Source organism: Macrobrachium nipponense, chromosome 12 (genome assembly GCF_015104395.2).
Source record: "Macrobrachium nipponense isolate FS-2020 chromosome 12, ASM1510439v2, whole genome shotgun sequence".
Lineage (NCBI taxonomy): Eukaryota > Metazoa > Arthropoda > Malacostraca > Decapoda > Palaemonidae > Macrobrachium > Macrobrachium nipponense.
This window is the reverse complement of record NC_087205.1, coordinates 43,161,880-43,189,379: the sequence shown is the minus strand read 5'-3', so window position 1 is coordinate 43,189,379 and position 27,500 is coordinate 43,161,880. Positions and strand designations below refer to the sequence as shown.

General features: G+C 42.4%; 2 protein-coding genes across 2 annotated transcripts in view; one reads left to right on the top strand and one right to left on the bottom strand.

Annotated features, from left to right (window-relative positions):
- LOC135225077 (dynamin-1-like protein) overlaps positions 1-13,304 on the bottom strand; it is a 20,237-nt gene extending 6,933 nt beyond the window's left edge. The window contains exons 1-2 of the mRNA XM_064264339.1: positions 13,104-13,304; positions 4,517-4,727 (exon numbers count right to left, since the gene is read on the bottom strand). Coding sequence (XP_064120409.1) covers positions 4,517-4,727; positions 13,104-13,304 — 412 coding nt within the window. The remainder of the gene's footprint in view (positions 1-4,516; positions 4,728-13,103) is intronic.
- Positions 1-27,500, top strand: part of LOC135224506 (dynamin-1-like protein) — a gene marked incomplete in the record, with an annotated part of 557,230 nt that overhangs the window by 200,183 nt on the left and 329,547 nt on the right.

Genomic DNA, 27,500 nt, shown 5'->3' with positions numbered 1-27,500 from the left:
AATTGCTAATAGAAATTTTATTAAAGTGTACATATGCTACCAATTACATCCACCTTATAATATATTTATGGTACCCTATCATTCTTTCCAGATCTAGATGTTCCCTCATCAGTTGATACGAGTATCACCTCTCCAGAGCCCAAATCAGTTGATACGAGTAGTATCACCTCTCCCATTCCTTCAGGTAAAGAATTCTTCATTTTTTATATTGAACATACGTATTACACACTACATATGTCAAACAGTAATAACATGTGCAGTAGTTACAGTAGTAGTAACCATCATTTTATATATTTTTTATCATTCCAGACTCCCAAGCACCTGCCCATCCCACTCCATAGCCCAGCCACCCACTCTCATGTACCATATGGCCATCCCAGTAAGCAAGCCAACCACTAGAATTGGTAAGGACACATTTTTTTTATTTTTTTTTATAATTCTGTTTTATTTATACATATGTAATAACCATGTTATGTATGTAACACTACTATATAATCATATGTACTATTACATTATTCATTTCCAGGACTGGCAGGCAACCTGTGACTTACATAAACCAAGACCTCCTACATAGCCTACATGTCTTCATTTTGCTGAAGGTAAGGAATTCTCAGTTGTGTTTAATGATTGCATACGTACAATAATAAATTTTGTACACCTAAGTGGTTTACATACTGTCCTATTAATTCTTCATTCCAGACTGCCCATCATCCTAACCTGTTATCTGTGATAAAGCACACTGAAGTTAGGTTTGGAATGCATCCTTATCATGAATGCTCTACACCTCCAACTCCATCTCCCACAACCTAGGTAACAGCTTTGAGACTCACTAAAAGTTTGGTAAGTTATGTAAGGAATTTCTAAATTAAGTTTTAATACTACATGTTATATGTGATATTAAACCACTGTATGGTGCATATTACTGTATGTAATTACTCTGCATAGAGGACTTACTGACAAAATTATTTTTTGTACATTCCAGAGTCCCCTGAATGATGTAGGCTATGGGGCCACATAAGACTTTGTCCATCCAGGGTTACATTGAACGACAACTTTAAACTAAAAGTAAGGAATTAATTAACATACATTAACTCTTTTAGTACTCTTGATATATCTACAGTAATTAAACATATTGCATTCACAACTTTCTGTAGTGTATATTTTGTACACTAATTTTGTTACTTTTTCTTCCAGAACCAACATTTTTCACACAACTCCAGGTTGTTACTAACAAATTACTACTACAAGTGTCATCAAGGGATAACTACAAGTAGAAGCACCATTTTTGGATGGAAAAAAACCCTTCAGAAAGTATACGTATCACATGTAACATGTAGTGTAACAAAGTATGAACAGTAAGGTTTTTACATACAGTAGTATTACATACGTACATAACTTTTTTTTACAGGAATTTCCAACCAAGTTTGATATGTACATACATGTTATAAACCACTGTACGTATGGTTACTGTAGTGTAACTTACTAAACATACATAACATGACTTAACTTTGATACTTTTTTTGGTACATCCAGAAAACCAGGGACCCCCTCCATGATGCAGGTATGGGGCCGCATAAAAACTTTGTCCAGGGTTACTACATAACAAAAAGGTAAAGGTAAGGAATTATACATAGTAGTAAACATACATTAAGTAAGTTTTATACGTACATCTAAAAAAAGTGACCAAGATCTCTCACATGGGATAACGTTGATTCAGTCCCTCATGGAATTACGTACATACTGTAACACTCCCTGCTAGACTCCAGTGGGGGGGTGTAAGCCAATCATTTACTATGCATACCAGTTGAATATTAAACCACTGTATGGTGCATATTACTGTATGTAACTTACTATGCATAGAGTACTTACTGACAAAATTATTTTTTGTACATTCCAGAACCCCTGAATGATGTAGGCTATGGGGCCACATAAGACTTTGTGCATCCAGGGTTACATAGCACGACAACTTTAAACTAAAGGTAAGGAATTAATTAACATACATTAAGTTTTATACATGTTATATATGTGATATTAAACCACTGTATGGTGCATATTACTGTATGTAACTTACTATGCATAGAGTACTTACTGACATACTAATTATTTTTTGTACATTCCAGAACCCCCTGAATGATGTAGGCTATGGGGCCACATAAGACTTTGTGCATCCAGGGTTACATAGCATGACAACTTTAAACTAAAAGTAAGGAATTAATTCACATACATTATTAACTTTTTACTCTTGATATAACTCAAAGTAAGGAATTATAAACTAAAAGTAAGGAAGGTTAATTAACATACATTAACTCTTTTACTCTTGATATCTATAATTTACATATTGCATTCAGGACTTTGTGTAGTATTTTGTACTAATTGTGTTATACTTTTACCTTCCAAAGCTACCAGACTGGGATTTTAGTGTACTCCAGGATCTACCAAAGGATTACTACATACATACTACGTAGTGTACAGTGCATAATATAGTGTTTAGTGTATAATCTAACCTAAGGATTAAGTGTAGTACATTGTGCTTTATAGTGTCACAAGAGTTTAATAAAGAATTATACCTTCAAGAACCATCCTTTGCCATTGAAATAACCACACTACACATCATGCAATATACTTGCATGTCACACAGGTAAGGTCTCTCTAACTTTTTCTTAGTTTAAGGCATATTTCCAAGTGTCGTTCCGGCTTACGACGATTTTCGGCTTACGACGCGCCTCAAGAACGGAACCCCCGTCGTAACCCGGGGACTGCCTGTATTTGAAAATTACGTATTTTCATTACTAAATCTAAAACATTTCTTATGTGACAATTGTAGTGTGTGTTTAATCAAGTAAATTGTGGCTTTTGTCGTAAAAACGAATGTGGTTTCCACCCCTTTGTTGAGATGACGCCTTTGAAAATTGCCCATTCCCTGTTCCTTTTCACCCACACCCTGTGCTGTGTCGTATTTATGCCCTTCCTTTTTCAGAGTTTATTGCTATTTTTATATAAAGACTGTAAATTGTTGTACCAATTTGTCTATGTATCTTGTCTGTACCATTTCTGTGAATTTTGAGTGAACCGAGATTTATCAAAAAAGAACTGTGGAACCTGTTGGTATCTCCCTGAGCTGTTTGAAATTTGAATTGTTTGAGAAGGAGGAATAAAGTCTTGAAGTTCGGTACGAGTTTCCTTCGCTCCCATGAGAAATTTGAGGATTCGCGGATGTGATGTCTCATGTAGACGGGCCAATGGCCAACAATAACCTACAGCCGTAAATTGGCAGCACTCTCCCTCCTGTCCCAATATACTTGACATATTTGATATATGACAGCTCTGGACTTCGAGCTTTTGGTGGAGTTAGAAAGACGAAGGAAACCAATTTTTTAACAGCATCATTTTGTAATTACAATTATTATTATTATTATTAATATTTGAAAATATTAATAAACATATACATGTACCATAAAAATTCTCTCGCCTCATTACGAGAGAAAGAGAAGAGTTTTTCTTAATTAAAGCCAAATGGAAAGGTTATTTCTTTAAAATACTATCACATAAAAATTTTGTAACTATTATTACAAAATTGTAATTATTATTATTAATATTGAAATATTAATAAACATAGTACATACATGTAACATGAAAATACTCACATCCCAGTAAAACAGAGAGAGAGAGAGAGAGAGAGAGAGAGAGAGAGGAGAGAGAGAGAGAGAGAGAGAAGAGAGAGGAGAGAGAGAGAGAAACTAAAAATTTTTATTTACTATTTAGTGTTATTTAATTTACACATAAAAGCTTAATGACATAAATTACGTACATAAAAATTTTTCAAATACTTTTGCTGTTTCTCCAAGAATAAAAAATGTTGTGTTTGCGTGTCTGCGAAATACTACTTGCATATATTTAGTTACGCTCAATGAAACTATAATGAATTCGCACAACTTGAATCGCGTAAGATTGAGGTATTACTGTACTGATGTCTTATCTGATGAACAGGGAAAGAGGAAGTTTCACTGTTACTGCTCAGGATCTTCATGAAATTCGAAAGATTATGATGCAAGGCACAGTAACTGATTGGAGAGTTAGTTATTACTCCCTGCATACGTTTCTAGTTTTTTTCTATTTATTCCTTACAATGTGTCTTGGACCTCACACTACAGATGATATTAAAGGTTCTTTGTGTTGATACTACTGACCATTGATAACCATTATTGCATTGCTTATCCAACTGGTATCAATCATATAATTTTTCAGCTCTTCTTGCCTAGGTACTGAACTTCAATTTACCAAGTTTTTCTTACTCAAGAATAAATCCATTCATTTGTAGTGTTCACAGCAGATCATCAGCTCCTTTCTCCATTCCAGGTTATGTTCTTCAGGGTGCTTTTTCTCTCATATAGTAACTCTTCTTTAAATCAGAAACTTTCTACATAACTTATACTTGTAACACAGCCATAACTTATATCTCAGCCACTAATCAAAAAGTTCCAAAATTGAAAATATCACTTATATAAAACATTACTACCTGCATCCATCAAATCCAGCTTTGTTATGACTGCCAGAGTTCTCCGTCCATCGGGATCTACCTCCTTTGCCAGCTTCAAGCTCTCCGACACAGCCATGTCCATATTGGCTGGAGATACAGCTAGTATTATGGAATTTGGATTTCCGATGTATGACAACACCATGTCTCGAATCTGCATTTCTATGTCCTCTGGCTGCTCTCCGACAGGCACCTAAGAATACACAGGCAATGGCAAAAACAAAGAAATATTTTTATAACAAAATTAGGTTTAATATACTTATCAAGTAATTTCAATTGCTGACAAACGTTTTCTAGAATTGGCAGCTATAACTTTGAAATTCGCAGGTTACGCTATATTCTAGTGGCTATGTGACTAGCCGGCCCATTTTTGGGGAAAGAGACGAACCACCAGCAATCATGTAATTACTCCAAAACATTTAGAAAGGTAATGAATTGAGAACAGAAAATTACTAGCATTGTAATAACAAACGAGCTGCTACAGGAAGATACTGCCCCTGGATGGCGCTCATTTATCCCATAGTGGCCTGGCAGTAAAGTTGAGGGTTGCCTACCATACAGTGGGTGCCTTGTAGCAAGGATGATTCCAACTCCTCACAAGGACGACAAGTTGGCCATAAACAGGGTGCAGTACATAACACATAACCAGAGAAATACTATATCACTTAATACCAGCAAGTCAAAAAACCACTACCCAACCATAAAAACTAGAGGGTATTCTGGTACACAGTACATACCCCAGACTCCCATAAAATCCAACACCATAATTCAAGGAGAAGAAAAGGAAGGAATGCTTCCTATGCTTTCCTCCCCGAACACCACAACAACGCCACCGTAAGGACTCAATGTACTTACTGCAATTACCATAAATAGTTTCAACTTCCTTTAGATAATGCAATGTAAAGACCTGACTTGCAACTCCAAAGGTTGTTTGCAATATTGTAGAGGGAGAGAAATTACATTTATAAGTGGCTATGGCTCTCATTTCATGATCCTTCACTTAACAAAGGGAAAATGATCCTCTCCAAGAGAGGTCAGGCAGTCCCCGTTTATTGGTGATCGGGTTGTATGGCGCTCATCTAGCGCCATACAATCAGCCACTTTTGGCACCATAACAGGCCAAGTTCCAGTTATCGGTGCCATAAGGTGCCTTATGTCACCACTAACATAACTAAGAGGCGCCATAACTGTTGCTTAGTCAGTGCCACAAGCGGCATTATGGTATCATAAATTCCAGAGTTTTGGTTAATGGCAGTTTTTTTATTATTGTCATCCCCCCAGGGATGGAAACCCCCCACTGATAACCGAGGACTGCCTGTAAGGGCTTCTGTAATGAAGTCTCTAAGGAAGAATGTCTGAAAAGAACACCAGGGCATTCTTTGACAAAAGTCATGCATGATTCTTCACAGAACACCATAAGGAGTTGAAGGTCCATGTATTCCCTGTCCTGTGGAGGTAATGTTTCAGAGCTCTCACAGGACACAACTCTCTCTCCCTAAAATATTAGACATGAGCAGGCCAAGGATTGGAAATTAACTCTTTCTTGGGTAGAAATCCCAAAGAAAACAAGCAACCTGCATTTTCTTGTCTAAGGCATGGATCTCACTTATCCTTTTTGTGGTAGATAAGGTTACTAGATTTTCTAGTTAAATCTCTCAAGATTGAATAGAAGGGCTCAAATTGTGGACTTTACAACCCCTTTAGTACCAAATAAGGATCCAAGGTACCACTGCCACTTCTTTCTGTCAAAAGATCTCATTAAATCTGACAAGTCCTGATTGGAGGCTAAATCTAGTCCCTTATGACAAAGACTAAACATAACATTGCTCTATAGCCCTTAATTGTTGAAATAGCTAGACACTTATCTGTTTTCAAATATAGCAGAACATCTGCTATCTCGGTTATAGATGTTTGAGAAAAATATACTCTGTTCTTTCTGCACCAAGCTTGAAAGATGGACAACATTGCATGATATACTTTATCAGAGGAGTGTTGTCTGCAACTGGTGATAGCTTGCAAAGCTGGTCTTGAAAAGCCCTTCTTGCGCAGGAGTTTCCCGATAGTAAGAACTCGATCAGGGCCAGGAGACAACCCCTGACGAAATTGCCAAAAGTGAGGCTGTCTAAGCAGCCAAGTCTTTGACATAATAGTCTTGGGAAATCCGCCAGTTCTAAAAGGTCTGGGAACCATTCATTTGTTGGCCAAAAGGGAGCTATTAGAATTACGGACACATTCTGCTGGCTCTGGAATTTGTTTATCACTTGCCTGATCGAACTCAAAGGTGGAAAGGCATACAGATGTTTGTCCGACCAGTCTTGTAGTATGGCCTCTGTTACCCCTACTCATGGATCTGGGATTGGCGAGCAGAAGAGAGGCAGATGGTTGATTCTTGATGTGGTGAACAGATTCCAAGATCAGTGTTCTCAATAACTTCCAAAGATCCAGACAAACTTGATAAGTCTAGTGTCCATTCTGTCAGCAAGACTTGTTTCTGGCAGCTCAGTTCATTCGCCAAAATGTTGAGTTTTCCCTAAATGAATCTTGTCAAAAGAGTGGTTTGATTTTGATCTGCCCAAAGAAAACCTTTCATTACTTTGTAAAGGGAGAAAGTTTGTTTCCTCTTGGTTCTTCATGAAAGAAAGGGCAGTCGTATTGTCCATTTGTATCGTTACTACTTTGTTGAATGCTTCCTTCCCAAAATACTGAAACCCTAGGTGTACCTTTCAATTCTTTGACATTTATATGCCAATTCTCTTGTTCCTGAGACCACTTTCCCGAGGGTTCTTTGTCTCCTAAGATCGCTCCCCAACCTAGATTTGACGCATCTGAGTAAAAGTCTAGGTTGGAGCTCATTGGAAAGAGGTATTTCCCTTCCGAAAGTCTGCTTTCTACATTCCACCAACAAAGAACTGACTATTTCAGGAGTCACTATTAATTCTACTGAATCTGGGAACACTTTCCTGTCCCAGTTGATTCTTAAAAAAAATACTGGAGCAGTCTCAAATAAAGTCTGCCTACGTGAGAGAACAATTCTATTGACGATAATGTTCCTAGGACGCTCATCCAGTCATTCACAGAACACTGATTTACAAGGAAACTAACCGACTGACTTCAGACACAACTCGACTCTTTTTGGGAATGGAGAAACAAAAAACCTCCGAGAATCTATTATCATTCCCAAATATAGAATCTGTTGAGAAGGAATTAATTACTTCTAAAAACTTATCATCTTGGGTTTTCAGGAGGGTTTTCTGGAGGTCCTCCTAACACTGACTCAGATTGGGCTCAAAATAGCCAATTGCCGAGGTAGAGGGGTATCCTTCCTTACTACTCCCATTAAATACAGCCATTTCACTAAGGGGGCGAGAACTCTTGTAAACACCTGTGGCGTCGTCAAAAGGCTGAAAAAGTGCACATAATTGGAGCACTTTGTTCCAGCAGTCAAACCTTTAAACTTCCTCGATTCCTGGTGTACAAGAATGTGGAGATATGCAGGATTATGTTTGTCATCCAGTTTCCCTGGCAAAAGGATGACAGAATGGTTCAGTTTGACTCCATCCTCAATTTTTTTTTCTTCGAAACAAAGACGTTCAGAACACTGACATCTAGGATGGACCTCCAGCCCTTGTATTTTGGGCATTACAAACAGGCAATTATAAAAACCAAGGGGGCTCACCTCTATCACTTTTATTGCCCCCTTTTCTAAGAGAAGAAATTTCTTCTGAAAGGGCTAAAGCCTTCTTTGAGCCTTTGGAGTTGGCTGTTAATACCACTGGAGGGTTGGATAAATGTGGCCTTTCTTTGAAGGGAATAGTGTACCACTCCTTCAAGACATGGACTATCCATGATTACGCCCTTATCTCTCCACATCTAAAAAAGTAGTCTGACCACTACCAGAGTTCAGAGGACGGGATCATAACTTACCCTAAAGCTTTAGATGATGATTTCTTGATTGACCTGAAGACGAATCTGATTCCAGATAGAGACCTAGTGAGGGATCTTTGTTGACTGCCATGAAAGGGCCCCACCTGAAAGGGAGATATTGTCCTGGACGGGTGTATTGACACTTACTTAGGACGCCTAGAGGATTGAGACAGAAGATCCTGCGTGTTCTTTCTCTGGAGATCTGAAGAAATCCCCAGAACTGTGTCTTGCGGGAAAAGATGTTGACGGTCCAGAGGTGAGAAAAGAAGGGCTGGCTTCTGAGAGGTCACACCCTTAGAATTGTAGGAACTCAAAAGTTCCCACTTCTTCAGCAAACCCATTGTATACAGGGAAGCCAACTATTGCAAACTATCCCTCATCCCTTTATCAATACATGACAGGACACCTAACCAGCCATGAGGAAAATTCATCAGTAAGGAAAGAAGTCGGCCTTAACCTTACAAGTGAGAGCTCCTACCACCCAGTCAAGAAAACTAAGTACAGTAGTACCTCGAGATACGAAAGGCTCAACTTACGAAAAACTCGAGATACGAAAGCCAATACGAAAAATTTAACGGCTCTACATACGAAAAGTTTTTAAGATATGAAAGGTTTTTGAAAGTCCGAGATTCGCCCGAACCACCGATAACAATTTTGAAACTCGCGTACCGCCAACTGAGTAGACTCCTCACCATCCTCCTGCTCTCCCATTGGTTCCTGATGCTAGTCACCGCCATGAGATCCTTCTCTCCTATTGGACAGCATCCCTCCCATCATGCATCTATGTACGTATACGTGGTGGCGTGCCTACCTCGTCCACTTCGTACCAGCATCGTTATCGTATGCACGCGGTATTCGTTCGGTCTAACGATTTCGTTTAGTAACGTAAATTCGTTAGTGATTTCGTTGCAGTATACGTACTTTATCGTGTTGTGCGAAAACTTTATTGTAATTATAAATTACGTACAAGATAACGTAGTCATGGGTCCCAAGAAAGTTGAAATTCACGAAAAGAAGCGAATGCTCTCTTTGGAGACAAAGATGGAGATCATCAAGAAGTATGAAGCTGGTATGCGATTGAGTGTGATCGCCAAGGAATACGGCCGAAAACTGTCGACAATAGGCACCATCCTTAAACAGAAGGATGCCATCAAAGCAGCTACACCGTCCAAGGGCATCACTATTTTGTCCAGCAAGAGGACCCACGTGCAATACGAGATGGAACAGCTGCTTCTTGTCTGGATAAAAGAAAAAGAAATCGCTGGCGATACGGTAACGGAGACAGCAATCTAACACAAGGCCAGCGCTATTTTCAGCGATTTGATTGCACAGGCGAAAGACGACAGAGGGGAAGGGACATCAACACAAACCCCAGAGTTCAAGGCTTCGCATGGCTGGTTCGAGAAATTTCGTAAATGAACTGGCATCCATTCGGTGGTGCAGCAAGGGGAGGCTGCCAGCTCGGACACAAAAGCAGCCGAAGCATTTAGAAAGACTTTCAACGAGATGATGACCAAGGAAGGCTACAGTTCTCAGCAAGTTTTCAACTGTAATGAGACTGACCTTTTTTGGAAAAAAATGCCTCGTCGGACGTACATCACGCAGGAAGAGAAGCTACCCGGGCATAAGCCTATGAAAGACAGGCTTACGCTCGCACTTTGTTCGAACGCCAGTGGGGATTGCAAGGTGAAGCCCCTACTGGTTTATCATTCCGAGACTCCTCGAGCCTTCAAGGCTCATCGACCAAGCTTGGCAGGAGGTTTCGAGGCGAACCTTGAATTCCTCGTGGAGGAAACTCTGGCCTGATGCCATATCCGCCCGAGACTTCGAGGGATTCGACGTGGGCGTAGCTGGTGCTGCAGAGTCAGAAACTGTTGACAATCTCGAAACGGTTTCCCAATCAGATCTTGACGAGATCGTTGCACTGGGCAAGTCCATGGGGCTGGTCGTCGACGAGGACGACATCAACGACCTTCTCGAGGAGCACCAAGAGGAGCTTACAACGGATGACCTGAAGGAGTTGGAGGCCATGCAACATAACTTCGTTCAAGAGGAGTTCTCTAGCAGCGGCGAGGAAGAGGAGGACCCTATGACAACGGCAGAAATTAAGGATGCTCTAGCCACTTTTCATAAGTGCAATCGTTTATAGAAAAAAAAGACACCACGAAAAGGCTCACACAGGTCGTATGCTTGCGCAGTTCGATGAAGTTTGCCTGAGTCGTTTCAGGAACATTGTGAAAAGTAGGCAGAAGCAATCTTCCTTGGATCGTTATTTTTTAAAGAGACCTTTAGCATTAGCAGGAGTAAGCAAAAAGGAAGAACCAAGTGATAAAAAACAAAGTTGAAAGCAAAAAGGAAGAACCAAGTGATGAAAAACAGAAAGTTGAAAGCAAAAAGGAAGAACCAAGTGATAAACAGAAAGTTGAAAGTGGTGATGAAGTTGAAATTCTGTATATATAAAAAAAAAAAAAAAAACACGTAAAGGTTAAAAAAGTTAAAAATAAAAAATAAAAAAAAGTAAAAAATAAAAAAAAAGACAAAAAATTTTTAATTTTAGTTTTTAGTAAAGTTAAGTGTTACAGTTTTGTTAATGTGTTTCGTAAATTTTAGTTTATGTATGTTTTCCTTACATTTTTTTATGTGTTTGTCCTCCTCTGCCGCCACTTTCGGAGATAGCCTCACTCGAAAGGTAAGCTTCCACATTTTACGTACAGTATTTATTGTATACCATGTACACTAATTACACTTTATTTACAGATTAATTTGCATTTCGTTATTAAGTTAGGTATTGAATGGTCCAAATTGTTGTAGTATTTCATTGTTTATAGGTCAATTTAACTTTATTATGAAATTTACTGGGGTGTTTTTGGAGGGCTTGGAACGGATTAGCCATTTTACATGTAAAATGTGGTCCAAGATACGAAAACCTCATGATACGAAGGGCGCCTCGGAACGGATTAATTCGTATCTCGAGGTAATACTGTACCCCAAACAGTTGGAATATACTCTTAAGGAAGTGTGCTAACTCCGAGAAGCTAAACATAATCTTCGCCAGATTAAAGTTGGATCGCCTTGACGAATCAACAAGGCTGGAGAAGTTCCCCTGGGAGAAGGCAGACACTCCGAGAGAAGGGGCTTCCTGTGGAATAAAACTAGTCTTCTCTTAAACAATCTGGAAGGATGGAAGCAAAACATGGCCTTCCCCTGATCCCTCTTTTCCAAAGCCAACCGTCAATCTCACTCAGGGCTTCCTTGGCAGACATAGATACGTAGGCCGAAGAGTAAGTATCTCGAGAGAGTATATCATAATCATCCTCATCTGAGGAAACTGGAGACAAGGCTATTTCCAGCAGTTGAGGAGCACAAGGAGCATTCTTATGCAGGTTTAAAATGTTATCCAACTTGCTCTGAATAAGATCCATCCTAAGAGACGTTTGCATACAAACAGGAGGAGCTGCCTGAAGCGAGGGTGAGTGATAAGCAGAAGCAGCAAGTGGAAGGCTAATTGAAGGAGCTCCCACTGCCAAATAAATATCGAATGAGTTGTCTTCAGAATCTAAACGAGCTGAAGTAGAAGGGCGCAAGGGCGCTACAGGGTGCTTTGCTCCTGTTAAAGAGCCATCACATACTGGGCATCCTTGGACAGACGCTCTGATTCTGCCAAGCAAATGGGCGCTATTGGGTGCTCAGACACTACTTGAAAATGAATCAAGTCAACTCCCGACACTGAAGGGCATTTGGGCGCTAGATGAGATCCTGGCATCTGCAGGCACCACTCAGGCACAGACAGAGAATTGGGAAAAGGGTCAATAGAAATTACAGGTTCATCAGCATTAACATCATCATTACCATTATCATTATTATGGGATTTCTGACTAGCTAATGACTTACTAATTCGCCTATTAGTTGCCTTTCGTTCCCTATCCCTTGCCGATTTACTTAAGTGTGATTTTAAAGTCTTCCACTTCTTAGTTTCCCAGTCCATACATTCACTACATCTTATGTCTACTGAACACACCTGTCCTCTGCAATCTGTGCACATAGGGTGAGAATTTCGTAAGGCATGTATTACAGGCCTTGCTACAATACGTAAAACTAAAAGCACTCAAGTCCGACATGATATTCAAGTCTAAAAATCGTTATAATCAGTAATAAAGTAAAAAACTGATAAAATAATGTCAAAATCGGTAATAGTAATAGGGCCAAGCTCTATCTAAATATGCCAAAGGCTATACAATCCAAGAATACTTCACTAAACATGATGAATGTACAGTACAGCCATCAGAAAAAAAAAACCATTCTGCTGGTTGTTCCTCTCCTTCTCCAAAAGTGGGCGGGGCTAGTCACCTAGCCACTAAAAAATAGCGCAAACCGCAAATGTCAAAGTTCTAGCCGCCGATTCTAGAAACTTTTAGCTATGTAATTACTTAGTAAGTTACTTATATACAAATTTTAAATATTAGCCATCCTCAAATACATTAATGATATGTTTGGAAGAATCACACTGAAATGGTAGAACAAAAATCTGCAATTATGTATATGTAAACAACATCCCTACTTATCACACAATTCCAATATAAATTTTCTAGTGTATATATGTAATGCTGAAGACAATTACGGCAAAACTGCTACAATTACTTCTTACCTTTGTAAGGCCAGGCAAATCTACAACTGTCAGATTAACGACCTTATCAGAGTATATTCTCAAGCGAATGGGATCATTTGATACGCCTTTGTTGTGACCCGCAATTCTTGCAGTTTCTTCATCAAACCTCTTTTCTGGACGACGATCAAGAAAATTCTGTGTACAGAATTCTCTCTTTTTTGGTGTAAGAACTGTGCCCATTCATCCAGGTCCAGCGTACCTAAAAGATGCAAGGGCTCCTTTTCAAATCATATACTGTACTAGATCATCCAAACTCTTAATAATTACAAAACTAGTGACCACATTATCTACCACTCAGTAACTATGTAGAACTTCATCCTGTTACATTCAGAGAAAAACTATTGCTTCATGAGACATTTGTAGGTTTTCCACAGGCATAATGACATCCACCAAACAAACAACCTGTCACCTTACATGTGTTACGCCAACACAAAGAAAAAACACTAACCAACCAACCGACTGGTGGGTCCTTTCAGGTACCAGGTATCCCCCCAGCTCCCAACATCCTTGGGACCTTGACACAAGGTAAAAGATATGAGAGAGTTCGTGTCCCTCCTATGCTTCCTCATTCAACATCATGCCAGCCACTGCCAACTGGCCAAGTGTACTGCAATTTTCAATGACTGTTGCTAAGTCTTTCAAATATTGTAATGCAAATATTGACTTACAACTCAAAAAGGTTTATTGAAGTATCACAGAGAGACAAGTTATGTTTAAGTTCTTGGAAAGCTGACGGGAGGGATTCTTGACCGAATGCCAGCGGTTAGTTGAGGATCCCCTGATTCCTTGTTTTCTCTAAGTAATACCTCAGGGCTCTGACCGGGCCAGGGCAGAGAGGCTCTTTCTTCTCCGCCTGAGCCCCCCACAATACCTGTGAAGTTCCTTATACAAAAAGAATGGGGCCATGACTTATTAGGATCCTTGTTCTTAGCTAAGAAGCCCAAGGTGAAGGAGCAGACCGCATCGCCCTGCGAGAGTCAAACTCTTTTATTGATAGAGTGTAGCTCGATCATGTGTTTAGAAGTAACTAATGCTACAAAAAAACAGTCTCTTTCATAAAAGATCCTTGAGAGGGGCAGAATTAAGGGGTTCGAAAGGAGAGCCCTTAAGCCACTTCAATACTACGTCCACGTTCCAGGAAACCAATGTCGACTACTTCTGCTTGGAGGTGTCAAAAGACTTCAACAGGTCATGAAGGTACAGATTACGATGCTTAAACATAGAAGAAAGCATGACTAGGTAACCTTTAATCGTGGAAGATGAAAGGCTCTTAACCCTCTTACGCCGATTGGACGTATTAAACGTCGAGTCAAAATGTCTCCCGTATGCCGATTGGACGTATCATACGTCGGCTCAAAAAAGTTTTTTTAAAAATTCGCGGAAAAATACTTATAGGCCTACCAGCCGAACTTTTGTATCACGCGCCTTGGGGGATGCTGGGAGTTCACGGATCAAGGCGTTGTTTTGTTTACAATCGCTACGCAGGCGCGCAAGCGCGAATTTCTTTCTTATCGCACTAAAAAGTATCAGTGACACATCTCGAAATTATTTCGTCACTTTGACATAATTATTGCACCATTTTAAATTATCCTTTACATGAAGTATTATATATGAAAATGTGCGCAATTTCATGCACAATACAACTAAAAAATACTCATGATTGTAGCTTTTATCAATTTTGAAATATTTTCATATAAATAACGATAAGTGCAAAAATTTCAACCTTCGGTCAACTTTGATTCTACAGAAATGGTCGAGAAACGCAATTGTAAGCTAAACTTCTTATATTATAGTAATATTCAATCATTTGCCTTCATTTTGCAACAAATTGGACGTCTCTAGCACAATATTTCGATTTATGGTGAATTTATGAAAAACCTTTTCCTTACGTTCGTGCCATAACTCTTTCCGATATTTTTTTCGTGCGATTGTCCTAATGTTTGCACCCTTTTAAATTTGCCGTTACATAAAGTTTTTATATATGAAATGTGCGCAATTTCATGCACAATACAACAAAGACAACCCATGGTTGTAGCTTTTATCAGTTTTGAAATATTTTCATATAAATAACGTTAAGTGCAAAAATTTCAACTTTCGGTCAGCTTTGACTCTACCGAAATGGTCGAAAAACGCAATTGTAACCTAAAACAAAAATCTTATATTCTAGAATATTCAATCATTTACCTTCATTTTGCAACGACTTGAAGTCTCTAGCACAATATTTTGATTTATGGTGAATTTATGAAAAAAAAAAAATTACGTTCGCGCGGTAACTCTTCCGAAAAAATCAGAATTTTTTTGTGCGATTGTCGAAATGTTTGCACCATTTAAAATTAGCTGTTTCATAAAGTTTTATATATGAAAATGTGCGCAATTTCATGTAGAATACAACTAAAAATGATTGAAGGTTGTAGCTTTTCTCTTTTTTCGAAATATTTGCATATAAATCACGATAAATAGAAAAAAACCACGTTCGGTCAAATTTGACTCTACCGAAATAGTTGAAAAACGCAATTGTAAGCTAAAAACTCTTACGGCCTAGTAATATTCCGTCATGTTTCTTCATTTTGAAACAAATTTGAAGTCTCTAAAACAATATTGTGATTTATGGTGAATTTTTGAAAAATATATTTACCTTTCACTCCGCGCGCCGATTCGCGCCCGCAAGTCTCCGAAATACGTACATGGCATTATCCTAATATTTGCTCCTTTTCATAATTAGCCTTATTTTTTATAGAGTTTCATATATCAAAATGTGCGCAAATTCATGAAGATACAATAAAAATAATTGAAGGTTGTAGCTTTTTCCATCTTCGAAATATGTGCATATGAAAAAATATATATATTAAATTTCGACATTCGGTCAATTTAACTCGTCCGAAATGGTCGAAATCTGGAATTCTAATCTAAACTCTTACAGTATCGTAATATTCAATCATTTGTCTTAATTTTGAAACAATTGGAAGTCTCTAGAACATTATTTAGAATTACGGTGAATTTTTGAAAAAAATATTTTTTTGCGTCCGCGCGTTACGAATTCGTACATCATTTTGTGATAATATTTTTCCGGTGTTACTTTTATTGTTTTACAATGTATTATATATCAAAATGATTGCAATTTTAGTGTACAATACAACGCAAAAAAAAGTAACTGGTTAGCTTTGACCGTTTTCTGCACAGCGTGATTTGAATACAATTATGTATGAATTTTTTTTTTTCGCTACCATATATCGCATTATTTACATATGATAATGATATTATTTTTCATTTCTGATGGTTGCATTCTAAACTTCAGGCAATGACAAAAAAAGGAGCCAAAAATGAACTCTTAATCTTCAAAAGTACGCGCGCTGTAATTTTTTGAAAAAATTATTTTTTTCCACTTCCGCGCTCACTCCAAACCAGGCCCGGCATACGGAGACGTTTTTCGTTTTGATTTTTTAGGGCTCCGGCTTAAGAGGGTTAAATAAAAGAAAAGAATCGCGATCTGGAGTTACAGACGTCTCTGAAGACGAGATGTGATGTCTGAAGCACCATCTACGGAGACTGCCCATTTTGACTGATAGACGTTACTAGTAGACTGGTGTCTGCACCTTGCAAAAGCTTCTGCAGCTGCTCTTGAAAAATGATATTGTCATGTTACAATAAAGTTTTATACATACTTACCTGACAGATATATACTTAGCTATAGACTCCGTCGTCTCACAGAATTTCAAATTTCCGCGGCCACACGCTACCGGTAGGTCAGGTGATCTACCGCCCTGCCCTGGGTGGCAGGACTAGGAACCATTCCCGTTTTCTAATCAGAATTCTTCTCTTCCACCTGTCTCCTGCGGGAGGCTGGGTGGGCCATTAATCGATATATCTGTCAGGTAAGTATGTATAAAACTTTATTGTAACATGACAATATCATACATTCAACTTCCCTGCCAGATATATCATTAGCTGATTAGCACCCATTGGTGGTGGGTAAGAGACAGCTAACTACTGAAATAGACAGGTAAACAACATATGTTGTAGGTATTAATAAACCTTGGTTCCTACCTTATTAGGCTGAAGACTTTGCGGCTACTGCCTTGGAGTCTGCTTAGCCTCAAGAGCCTCAGCGAGGATATTGATCTATGGCTAAGAGTTTCTTGTGGGTCTGACCAATGGGGTCTTATCCACTTACTCGGCAGAGCCTAAAGGCCTTTGTCATTGGGTGCTATTCCACTAACATGACAATACACCTTGTTCAAGGAGCACAACACCGATCCCGATCACCTGATCCTAACATCCATGTTAGTTCTAAGATTGCAAGGAGTTATCCCCGAACTCCTTACAAACAACCAAAAACTCGAAACATAATTACACTTCATTTATACAAAATATACAAAAAAAAATTTTTGTACTCCCCGACTAGCCATACATACCCTTGATCCCCTACCAGCAATGACACTATGCGCCCGTGCGACATCCGTGAGCTTGCTATAGAAAACCAAGCACATATCTGACAAGAGGGTTTATGTACGATAAAATCAAAATATTTTTAAGGATCAGTCTTTGCTCCAAGACCCAGCACTGTATCTGCTGATACAAATGGACCTAGAGAGAAGCACTTCTCATAAGTCACTCTCACATCCTTTAGATAATGAGATGCAAACACTGAATTGCACCTCCAATACGTAGTCTCAATGATATTTTTAAGAGACATATTCTTTTGGAACGCCAAGGACGTTGCTACTGCTCTCACCTCATGGTCTTAACCTTTAGAAGACCGAAGGATTCCTCCGAGCAGTTCTTGTGTGCGTCCGTAATGACGCTTCTCACAAGAAAGGCCAAGGCGTTTTTGGACATGAGTCTTTTGGGGTTCTTCACCAGCACACCAAAGACCTTGTTGACAAGCTCCCATCTGTCTCTTCCTCTCTAAATAAAATTTAAGAGCTCTCACTGGACAGAGAGACCTCTCTGTCTCTCTGCTCCTACGAGGTTAGATAGACCTTTTACTTCAAAGCTTCTGGCCAAGGTTTTGACGGGTTTTCGTTCTTCGCCCCAGAAACATTGTCTGGAACGAGCAGATGGCAGCATCTCCTTTGAAATTTGAACCCACTGTGGAATCCAGAGCGTGCAATTCGCTCGTCCTCTTGGCTGTAGCGAGAGACAACAGGAATAAGCATTTCCTAATGACGTCGCGGAAGGAAGCCAGATGTAAAGGCTCGAATTTATCCGAGGAAAGGAATTTCAGGACCACGTCCAGATTCCAACTAGGTGTTCTAGGAGTTGCTGCTTTTGAAGTTTCAAAGGATCTAATTAAATCGTGTAGATCTTTGTTGTCTGCAATTTCTAACCCTCGATTTCTAAATACTGAAGACAGCATGCTTCTGTATCCCTTTATAGTTGAGACAGATAGGTGTGATTCCTCTCTCAGAAAGAGGAGGGAAATCGGCAATATTAACTATAAAGGTACTGGAGGAGGACAGCTTCTGACTCTTACACCACCTCCTAAAGACTTCCCACTTCGATTGGTATACTCTTCTCGTCGAAGCTCTGCGGGCTCGAGCGATAGAGCCCGCAGCCTTGCGAGAAAAGCCCCTCGCTCTGACAAGTCTTTCGATAGTCGAAAGGCAGTCAGAGCGAGACCTGGGAGGTTGTGATGAAACCTCTCGAAGTGGGGATGTCTGAGTAGATCTGGTCTGTTTGGAAGAGATCTGGGGAAGTCCACTATCCACTCCAGTACCTCCGTGAACCATTCTTGGGCTGGCCAAAATGGGGCTATTAGTGTCAACTTTGTGCTCTTTGAAGCTACGAACTTCCTGAGCACTTCCCCCAGGATCTTGAACGGGGGAAAGGCGTAGGCGTCCACACCCGACCAATCCAGGAGAAACGCGTCTATTGTGAAGGCTCTCGGATCTTCCACTAGAGAGCAAAAGATCTACTCTTTTGGAGAGGAACGTCGCAAACAGGTCTATGTGAGGTCTCCCCCACAGGGACCAAAGACTTCGACACACTTCTTCGTGTAGAGTCCATTCTGTGGGAAGGACCTGATTCCTCCTGCTCAGTCTGTCCGCTCTCACATTCTTTATCCCTTGTACAAATCTTGTGGAGGAGTTATGTCTCTTTCTTCTGTCCAGGTTAACAGGTGTTTTGTTAACTGAAAGAGGGAGAAAGAGTGCGTGCCTCCTTGCTTGCGTATGTAAGCCAGAGCCGTGGTGTTGTCCGAGTTTATCTGTATCACCCCGCCTCTGACTATCTCTTCGAAGAACTTTAAGGCTAGGTGTATGGCCACTAGTTCCTTGCAATTGATGTGCCAGGACACCTGTTCCTTTGTCCAGGTGCCTGACACCTCCCTTGCCCCTAGCGTCGCTCCCCATCCCGACTCCGAAGCGTCGGAATATAACACTTGGTCTGGGTTCTGCAGGGAAAGCGATACGCCTTCGTTCTTTTGAAGAGGAAGGATCCACCACTTCAAGTGATCTTTTATCTCTTGTGGAAGCGGGAAGATGTCCGAGAGTTGTCCTGTCTTCCAACTCCACACCCCTTTCAGGAAAAACTGAAGAGGGCGAAGGTGAAGCCTCCCCAGAGAGAAGAACTTTTCTAGTGAGGACAGGGTCCCTAAAGGCTCAGATAATCCCTCGCTGAACTGCTCTTTCTCTAATAAGAAGCTCGAGATTTCGACAAACCTCGAGTGATTCTTTCTCGCGAAGGAAATACTCGAAAACCCGAGAATCCATCTGAATCCCCAGATAGACCAAGCTCTGGCTGGGGATCAGCTGCGACTTCTCGAGGTTCACGAGTAATCCCAGCGATTCTATCATGTTTCTTGTTACTGATAAGTCCTTCAAGCACTGAATCTCCGACTTGGCCCTGATCAGCCAGTCGTCTAAGTAGAGGGAGATGTTTATTCCCTCTAGGTGAAGCCATCTTGCCACATTCGCCATCAGGTTGGTGAATACCTGCGGAGCTGTAGACAGACCGAAGCACAGAGCCCTGAATTGAAAAATCTTGTCTCCTATTACAAAACGAAGATATTTCTTTGACAAATGGTGAATGGGAACGTGGAAATACGCATCTTGCAAGTCCAGAGAGACCATCCAATCTCCTGGACGAAGAGCCGACATTACTGAAGCGGACGTTTCCATGCGGAACTTCTTTTTCTGAACAAAACGATTCAGAGCGCTTACGTCCATACAGGTCTCCACCCCCCCGATGCCTTTGGTACTAGAAAAAAGCGATTGTAAAATCCTGGGGAGTGTGGATCCTGCACAAGTTCAATGGCCTCCTTTTCCCACATTTGTTCCACCATTTGAAGGAGAGTCTTTCTCATTACAGGGTCTCTGTACCTCGCTGACAGTTCCCGAGGCGTAGATGTTAGAGGAGGGCTGTCCTCGAAGGGGATTACGTATCTTTCTTTAGGACCGAGACTGACCAAGGGTCGGCTCCCCTTTTTGCCCATACTCCTGCAAAGTTCAGGAGTCTGGCGCCCACTGGTGCTTGAAGGAGCAACAAGTCATTTAGCTTTCTTGAAAGGTCTAAAGGAAGACCTTCCTCTCTTGTCAGAGCCCTTCTTTCTGGCAGGGGGACGAGCCGCTGCACCTCCACGAAAGGGCTGCTGAGGAGGACGAGAGTCCTTCTTAATCGTCGACACTACAGGGCGTCCTTTCTTGGACGTTTGTACTAGTAGGTCCTGTGTCGCCTTCTCAGTTAGCGAGCGAGATATATCCTTCACTAACTGAGAAGGAAACAGATGATCCGACAGAGGGGCGAACAATAAAGCAGTCCTCTGGCTCGGAGAAACCCCTTTTGATAATAGGATCCATTTACTGATCTCTTCTTCAGAAGACCAGCACCAAAAAGGGAAGCCACTTCTCCCGAACCGTCCTGTACTGCCTTGTCCATGCAAGACAGGACGCTATGGAGAATCTCTGGGTTTTTAAGAAACTCCGGATCTTTAGATTTGTTGGCCAGAACTCCGAGTGACCAATCCAGAAAGTTGAACACCTCTAAAGTGACAAAAAGTCCCTTTAGAAAGTGGTTCAACTCCGAAGTGCTCCACGTCGATCTGACCGATCCTAAAGAGTGACGTCTAGAGACTCCACTAAATTGGAAAAGTCCGCATCTCTGCCGGAGGCAGGAAGAGAAAGACCCAGAGTCTCCTCCTGTCCCATACCAAATACCTCTCTTTCCATGGAGTTTGGAAGGAGGCATGCAGAATAGTACTCTTTCCCAACTCTTTCTTCTTGTCCATCCAGAATCTAAAGCATGGAGGCCTTCTTCATAGAAATTGCAGGCTTCATTTTCAGAAAGGCCGAAGATTTTGCCGTAGCCGAGCTCGAAAAGAGAGAACGAGGAGAAGGAGGAGCCGCCGGACTAAGAGTGTCTCCAAACTCTTGTAGCAACAATGAGGCTAAGACCTTATAATTCGAGAGTCCCTCATTTGCAGGAGTTCGTCATCAGACAAATCGTCCAAACCTCGATCAGACGAAGGAGAAAGCTCTCGTTTGGAGGAGAGTCCTTCCAAGACCTCCTACGATCTGAAGGAGAGGAGCTTCTATTTGGAGAAGAGTCATAAATTCCAGGAATGAGTCTCCGACTCCTGCCTCCCGGCTCCCGGCTCCCGGCTCCCGGCTCCCGGCTCCCGGCTCCCGGCTCCCGACTCCCGGCTCCCGACTCCCGGCTCCCGACTCCCGACTCCCGACTCCATGCCTCGTGCCTCCTGGCTCTTGCCTCCTGGCTCCTGCCTCTTGCCTGGATGACTCCACACTCCTGGCTCTTGGCTCCTGCCTCCTGGGTGACTCCTCACTCCTGGCTCTTGGCTCCTGCCTCCTGGGTGGGGACTCTCACTCCTGGCCGGTGCCAGACGTCTGATCGGTTCATCCACGTTCGTACAGGAAGCCTCACCTCGAGTAGGAGCATCGATCCTGGCGCAGATACCTCCATACGTCTGGAGGATCTTTGATAGGAAGGGAAGAGTCTTTCCTTCTAGGAGGCTCCCTTTGAAAGGACTCCTACAAAAGACGAAATCTGTTCTTGCATAGCCATCATGAACCTCTTCGTAACCTCCTCTTTATCCTCTTCGGGAGGAGGGGAAGGAGGAGGGGAGGAGTCCATAGCCTCCACCTCCTGACTCCTTCTCACATCTGGTTGAAAGAATGGCTCTTCTTGCCTTCTTAACTCCCGAAGGAGACTCCTCAGGGAAGTTTTCTGGCTCTGAGTCAATCGTCGGAGCCTTCCAACTCCCTCTTGAGTGGTCGAGAGCGATCTGAATCCCTCCAATCACGTCTCGGAGATGAAGATCCCGACGACGAAAAACACTCACGCAGGACGCTTTTGGCAAAATAGCGATCCTTGGCAGTCTGGGGTGTCACAGAAACCTCCGAAGGGACACCTGATCGTGGGGATTCTCCACAACCTCCTTTCGGTTTTCGACATTCCTTCTCCTCTGGGCATGTGAGCTTGGAAGAGGTCTAGACCTAGGAGCGTTGCGGAGCCGACCAGATGCCCCTCCACTACACTGGGACACTCATATCACTGTCCACTGAAAATCACTAGCCTTACCTTGCAGGGCAGCCACCTTTTGTTTTCCATCAACTTGAAGGCTGCTTTAGATCTGCAAGTTCTTTCGCTGAATCTACAGGTTCTGCAATAGGAGAAGGGGAATGCAATGGAAGGAGAAGTAGCAATACTTACCCTTGGGAAGATCCCAAGCTAGGAATTAGTTCATTAGATCTCAAACTACTTAAACTTCTATAAGAAGCCTTCCTCACTCTTTGTCTCTCTAACTTTTTCAAATAATTAGTTAGATTCTTCCATTCATTCTCACTCAAATTCTCACATTCCTTGCAAGTATTAGTGAAAGAACATTCATACTCCCTGCAACCCTTGCATACAGTGTGAGGGTCTACCGAAGCTTTCGGCAACCTCACCTTACAGCCTACATTCACACGTCTCACAACCATTCCATAGTCAGACATTTTTACAGAAAAATCCAAAATCAAGGTCCACAAACAGTCCACAAAAGCGTATGCCAATCCAACAATCCAGATACGTCACCAAAAGTCGGTCAAGAAGATCAATTGCCGGTGAAAAAAGAAAAACCAATCGAGAGGAACCAACAACAATGTTGATGGTCCGGGCGACGGAAGAATTCTGATTAGAAAACGGGAATGGTTCCTAGTCCTGCCACCCAGGGCAGGGCGGTAGATCACCTGACCTACCGGTAGCGTGTGCCGCGAAATTTGAAATTCTGTCGGAGACGACGGAGTCTATAGCTAAGTATATATCTGGCAGGGAAGTTGAATGTATAAAATCCCTTCTCTCTAACAAGTTTCCTGACAGTCTGAAGCCTGGCAGAGCAAGCGTGAACAACCCTTGGTGGTACCTTCTGAAGTGCAGTTGTCTAAGTAGCCATGGTCTTTGGGGGACCAGTCACGGAAAGTCAACCAGCAGACGTAGAAGGTCCGGGAACCATTACTTCACAGGCCAGAACAGGGCTATCAGTCATGGAGACGTTGCTGTGAGACATGAACTTGTTCAGAACTTTCATGACTATGCTGAGGGGAGGAAAAGCGTAAAGATCCAGTCCCGACCAGTCGATCAGTAGCGCGTCCGTTGCCAATGCTCGAGGGTCCGGGCTAGGGAAACGACTAGAGGAAGGCGGTTGTTCCTTGATGTTGCAGACAAGTCTATTAGTGGTCTGCCTCACAATCTCCCAGGTCAGAGCAAAGCCTGTCGTCCAGAGTCCACTCGGTGAGAAGCACTTGCCTCTGTCTGCTCAACTCGTCTACCAGGACATTTAACTTCCCCTGAATGAAGCGGGTGATGAGTTTTACTTGATGTTGATGGGCCCACAGGAGAAGCTCTCATTCCATCTGACAGAAGGAAAATAGTGAGTGCACAACCACTGTCTTGTTGCACACTAATGAGGGGAACTGACATAGGTCCAAGCGAATGGCCTTCAACTCCTTGACGTTGATCTGGAGCTTCGTTTTCTCTGGGGACCAGGTCCCAGACACTTCCTGAGACCCTAGGAGGGCTCCCCAGCTCAGATCCGAAGTGTCTACGTAAAATTCCAGGTGAGGTTGGGGGGAAAAAGGGATCTCCCCTGTGAATATCTCCTTTCTGGTAGCCACCACTGGAGATCGATTTTTATCTCCTGTGTGATAGGAAAAATTGTCAAGTCCAGTTGAGTTTTCCTGTCCCAGTTGGCTTTGAGGAAGAACTGAAGATTTCTCCTGTGTTACCTGCAGACTCATCCACTGAAGAGCCGAGCAAGATGGGAGAACAAGGAACTTGGAGATTGACTGAATGCAACTCTCAATTCTCTTTGGGGACGGAAAAGCCTAAGAAGTCTGAGAGTTGAGAATCATCCCCATATAAAGAATCTCCTGAGATGGAACCAACTGGGACTTCTAGAGATTTAGCAGGATTCCCAATTCTTGAGAGAGATGAAGCACTGTCTGAAGGTCCTTCATGCACTGTTCCTTCGATGGCGAGCGAAGAAGCCAGTAGTCTAAATAAAGACATGTTGATGCCTACCAGGTGAAGCCATTTGGCGAGAGAAGAGAGAACTCTGGAGAATACTTGCAGTGCTTTGGAAGACGAATCTTAGAAAATTCCTTGAAGTTGGATGAACTGGTATGTGTTGATAAACATCCTGCATATCTAGGGTGATCATCCAATTGCCTGGATGAATGGATGACATGACTGACTGGCTTGTTTCCATCGTAAACTTGGTCTTAACTATGAAGTGATTGCATCTAGTACCGGTCTCCAGCCCCCTGATGTTTTGGGAACTACAAACAGGGGATTGTTTAATCCCTGGGAATGGACTACTACTACCTCTTCTATAGCCTGCTTCCTAAGACGGGATAACACTTCCATCAATAGGGCAGAGTATTTTTCTGATCCTTTCGAGTTTGCCATCAATGCAATAGATGATGAGACTAAAGGAGGGGTCTCTGAGAAAGGGATGTAGTGGCCCTCCTTTAATACCCTGATGATCCGTGACTCTGCTCCTCTGCAAGCCCACATCTCCCAAAAATCAAGGAGCCTGGCTCCGACTGGGGCACGAAGAACTTCTTGTTCACTTCTTTGGTTGAGACTTGATGACGGAGTGCTTCTTGATAGACTTCTGATGGTAGCACAGGTTGGAGCAGGGTCTTGAATGAGATTGCGGTCTCTTCACGCTATAGGGGTGCTGCTGGAGTGGGGAGACAAACTTCGGATGAAAGGCCGTAGACAAAGAAGGTTTGAGTCAGGAGGTCCTGTGTTGACTACTTCTGCAGGTCTGTGGCTATCTGCTCTACCATGGCTTGTGGGAAGAGATGAGAAGGGTCCAGAGGAGCTAAAAGCAGACGCCTTCAGCAAGGCCATAACTCCCTTTGACGCAAAAGAACACCGAAGGTGAAGAGAGAGACAACCTCCACTGCGCTGTCACAAAAGCACGCTCAGGTCTGCTGAAACAGAGTCAACCATCTCTGTGGCGTTTTCAATCTTCTTGGCGAGAACGCACACTGTCCAGTCGAGGAAGCTGAATACCTCAAACACCTTGAACAGACCCTAGACGAGGTGATCCAGCTCCGCCGATTAGAAGAAAACCTTGGCTGAGGCAAAAGCTGTACTGCATGATGAGTCGATGAGACTAGAGAAGTCCCCTTGGAAGGAGACAGCGACTCCCAGGAAGGGACTTTTTCCGGTGTCATAAGGCCTATGGAACGTCTTGGTTAGGAGAGCGAGTTCCTGCTGACTTTTCGACATCAGGAACGAAGAGGCAAGAGATGCCGGAGAAGAAGTGAAGAATCCAGGATAGCTCTCCTAAAGGAAGCAAAGTAAGGCCTTGTAAGCAGTCAGCTGGGCCAAATCTTGACCCCCTACTTCCTCAACCTCCAAAGAAACTGGTGAAAGATCGTCTGCCATCTTAGGGGAAACTCCCGCCAGAAGCTTTCTTAACGTAACTCAGAATTTCTGCCAGCTGTATTTTCAGCAGTGCAAGAGAGAGGCCTTCCGATTCTGCAGCCAAGGTCTGCTGTTGTCGATGTCCTGAAGCGGAAGAATCCAAAGGGGCAGGTGCGGTAGCAGACATCGTGGGAGCGGGAGCAGGTGTAGGCAGTGTGGCAGTGAAAGCAGGCAAAGTAGGAGTGAGAACTGGTGGTGCAGCAATCAGTGGTGGGCGCACGGTTGACAGAGATGGGAGAGCACCCAGGACTGGGCTCTCAGGAGTGGGAGAGCATCCATCCGTACATTTCGGTGACAAGTGCTTAACACTGGACTTCTAACGTTTTGAGTCCCTGGGAGACGGCAGTAAGAGTCCCAAGGGTGAGAAAGTAACTGCACAGGTGCAAACACCAAGGGGTCAACCCCGAAGCTACACAATGGAAGGGCATCTTAAGAGTTATGCCGCTTGATTGGCATCAGGGACTCGGGAGCTGCATCTTGCACATGCCTTTTCAAAGGTCTAGAGGCGTTAATGTAGCGTTTACAATGCCTGAGATCAGACTCCAAGTCGGAACTTGAAGGCAAGCGGCGCACATCCACTGACATGCCTTTCCAACGGCAGTCAGTCATGTCCTGGGACTTGACAACAGGACTGACAGAGGGGGCAGTAGCCCGTGGGCAGACCCCATCAGCTTCCCTTGGACTTCTAGTGTGTCTTCTCCCAGTAGCAGGGGAGCGGGACAGTGACCTTCGTCTAAGAGAGCCGATGGGATGGGCAGCCACCTCCTCCACTGCAACTACACTTTGCTCTTTCTCAACCATGAGGCCCCTAAGGGACACTCCCAACTCTGCAACGGAACTAAAAACTAGGTTAAACTTGGCATCAAATTTATTGTTAATCCTACACTAGAGACTGGCAATGGCATCGGGTTCGGAAGCATGGGAGCTGAGCACTGGAGGGGGAGGAGGGAGAGAAGGAGGGCTGAGGATAGGAGAATGATTATTTCAAGTAGAAGGGGAGAAAGATTATTTCCAGGAATAGAAGGAAGAGACAGACCGGAGTCTGTCTTAGGCCTAGGGGAAGAGTCCCTACTAACAGAGGCCCTACTTTCAGCTCTAGCAGCCGCCTTCCTAATCCTATTTTTCTCCAACCTATTTAGATGGGACTCTAAAAACTCCCCCATACTCTCATCCCACTCTTACACTCATCACATGTATGCTCTCTTGTACACACCTGACCTCTGCACTTGCTACACTTCATTTGTGCATCATAACATAACTTGGTCAGTCTAGTCTTGCAGCCCTCGCTGCAATAGCGAAGACTGGAATTACTTGAGTCAGACATACTAATACTCTAATCTAAGAGAAAAGAATGAACTAATGATTATAAAACCAACCCAAATAATACAACAGACACAGAAAAGAAAAAAATAACTAAAGCGAGTAAATCACTGACTTCATAGC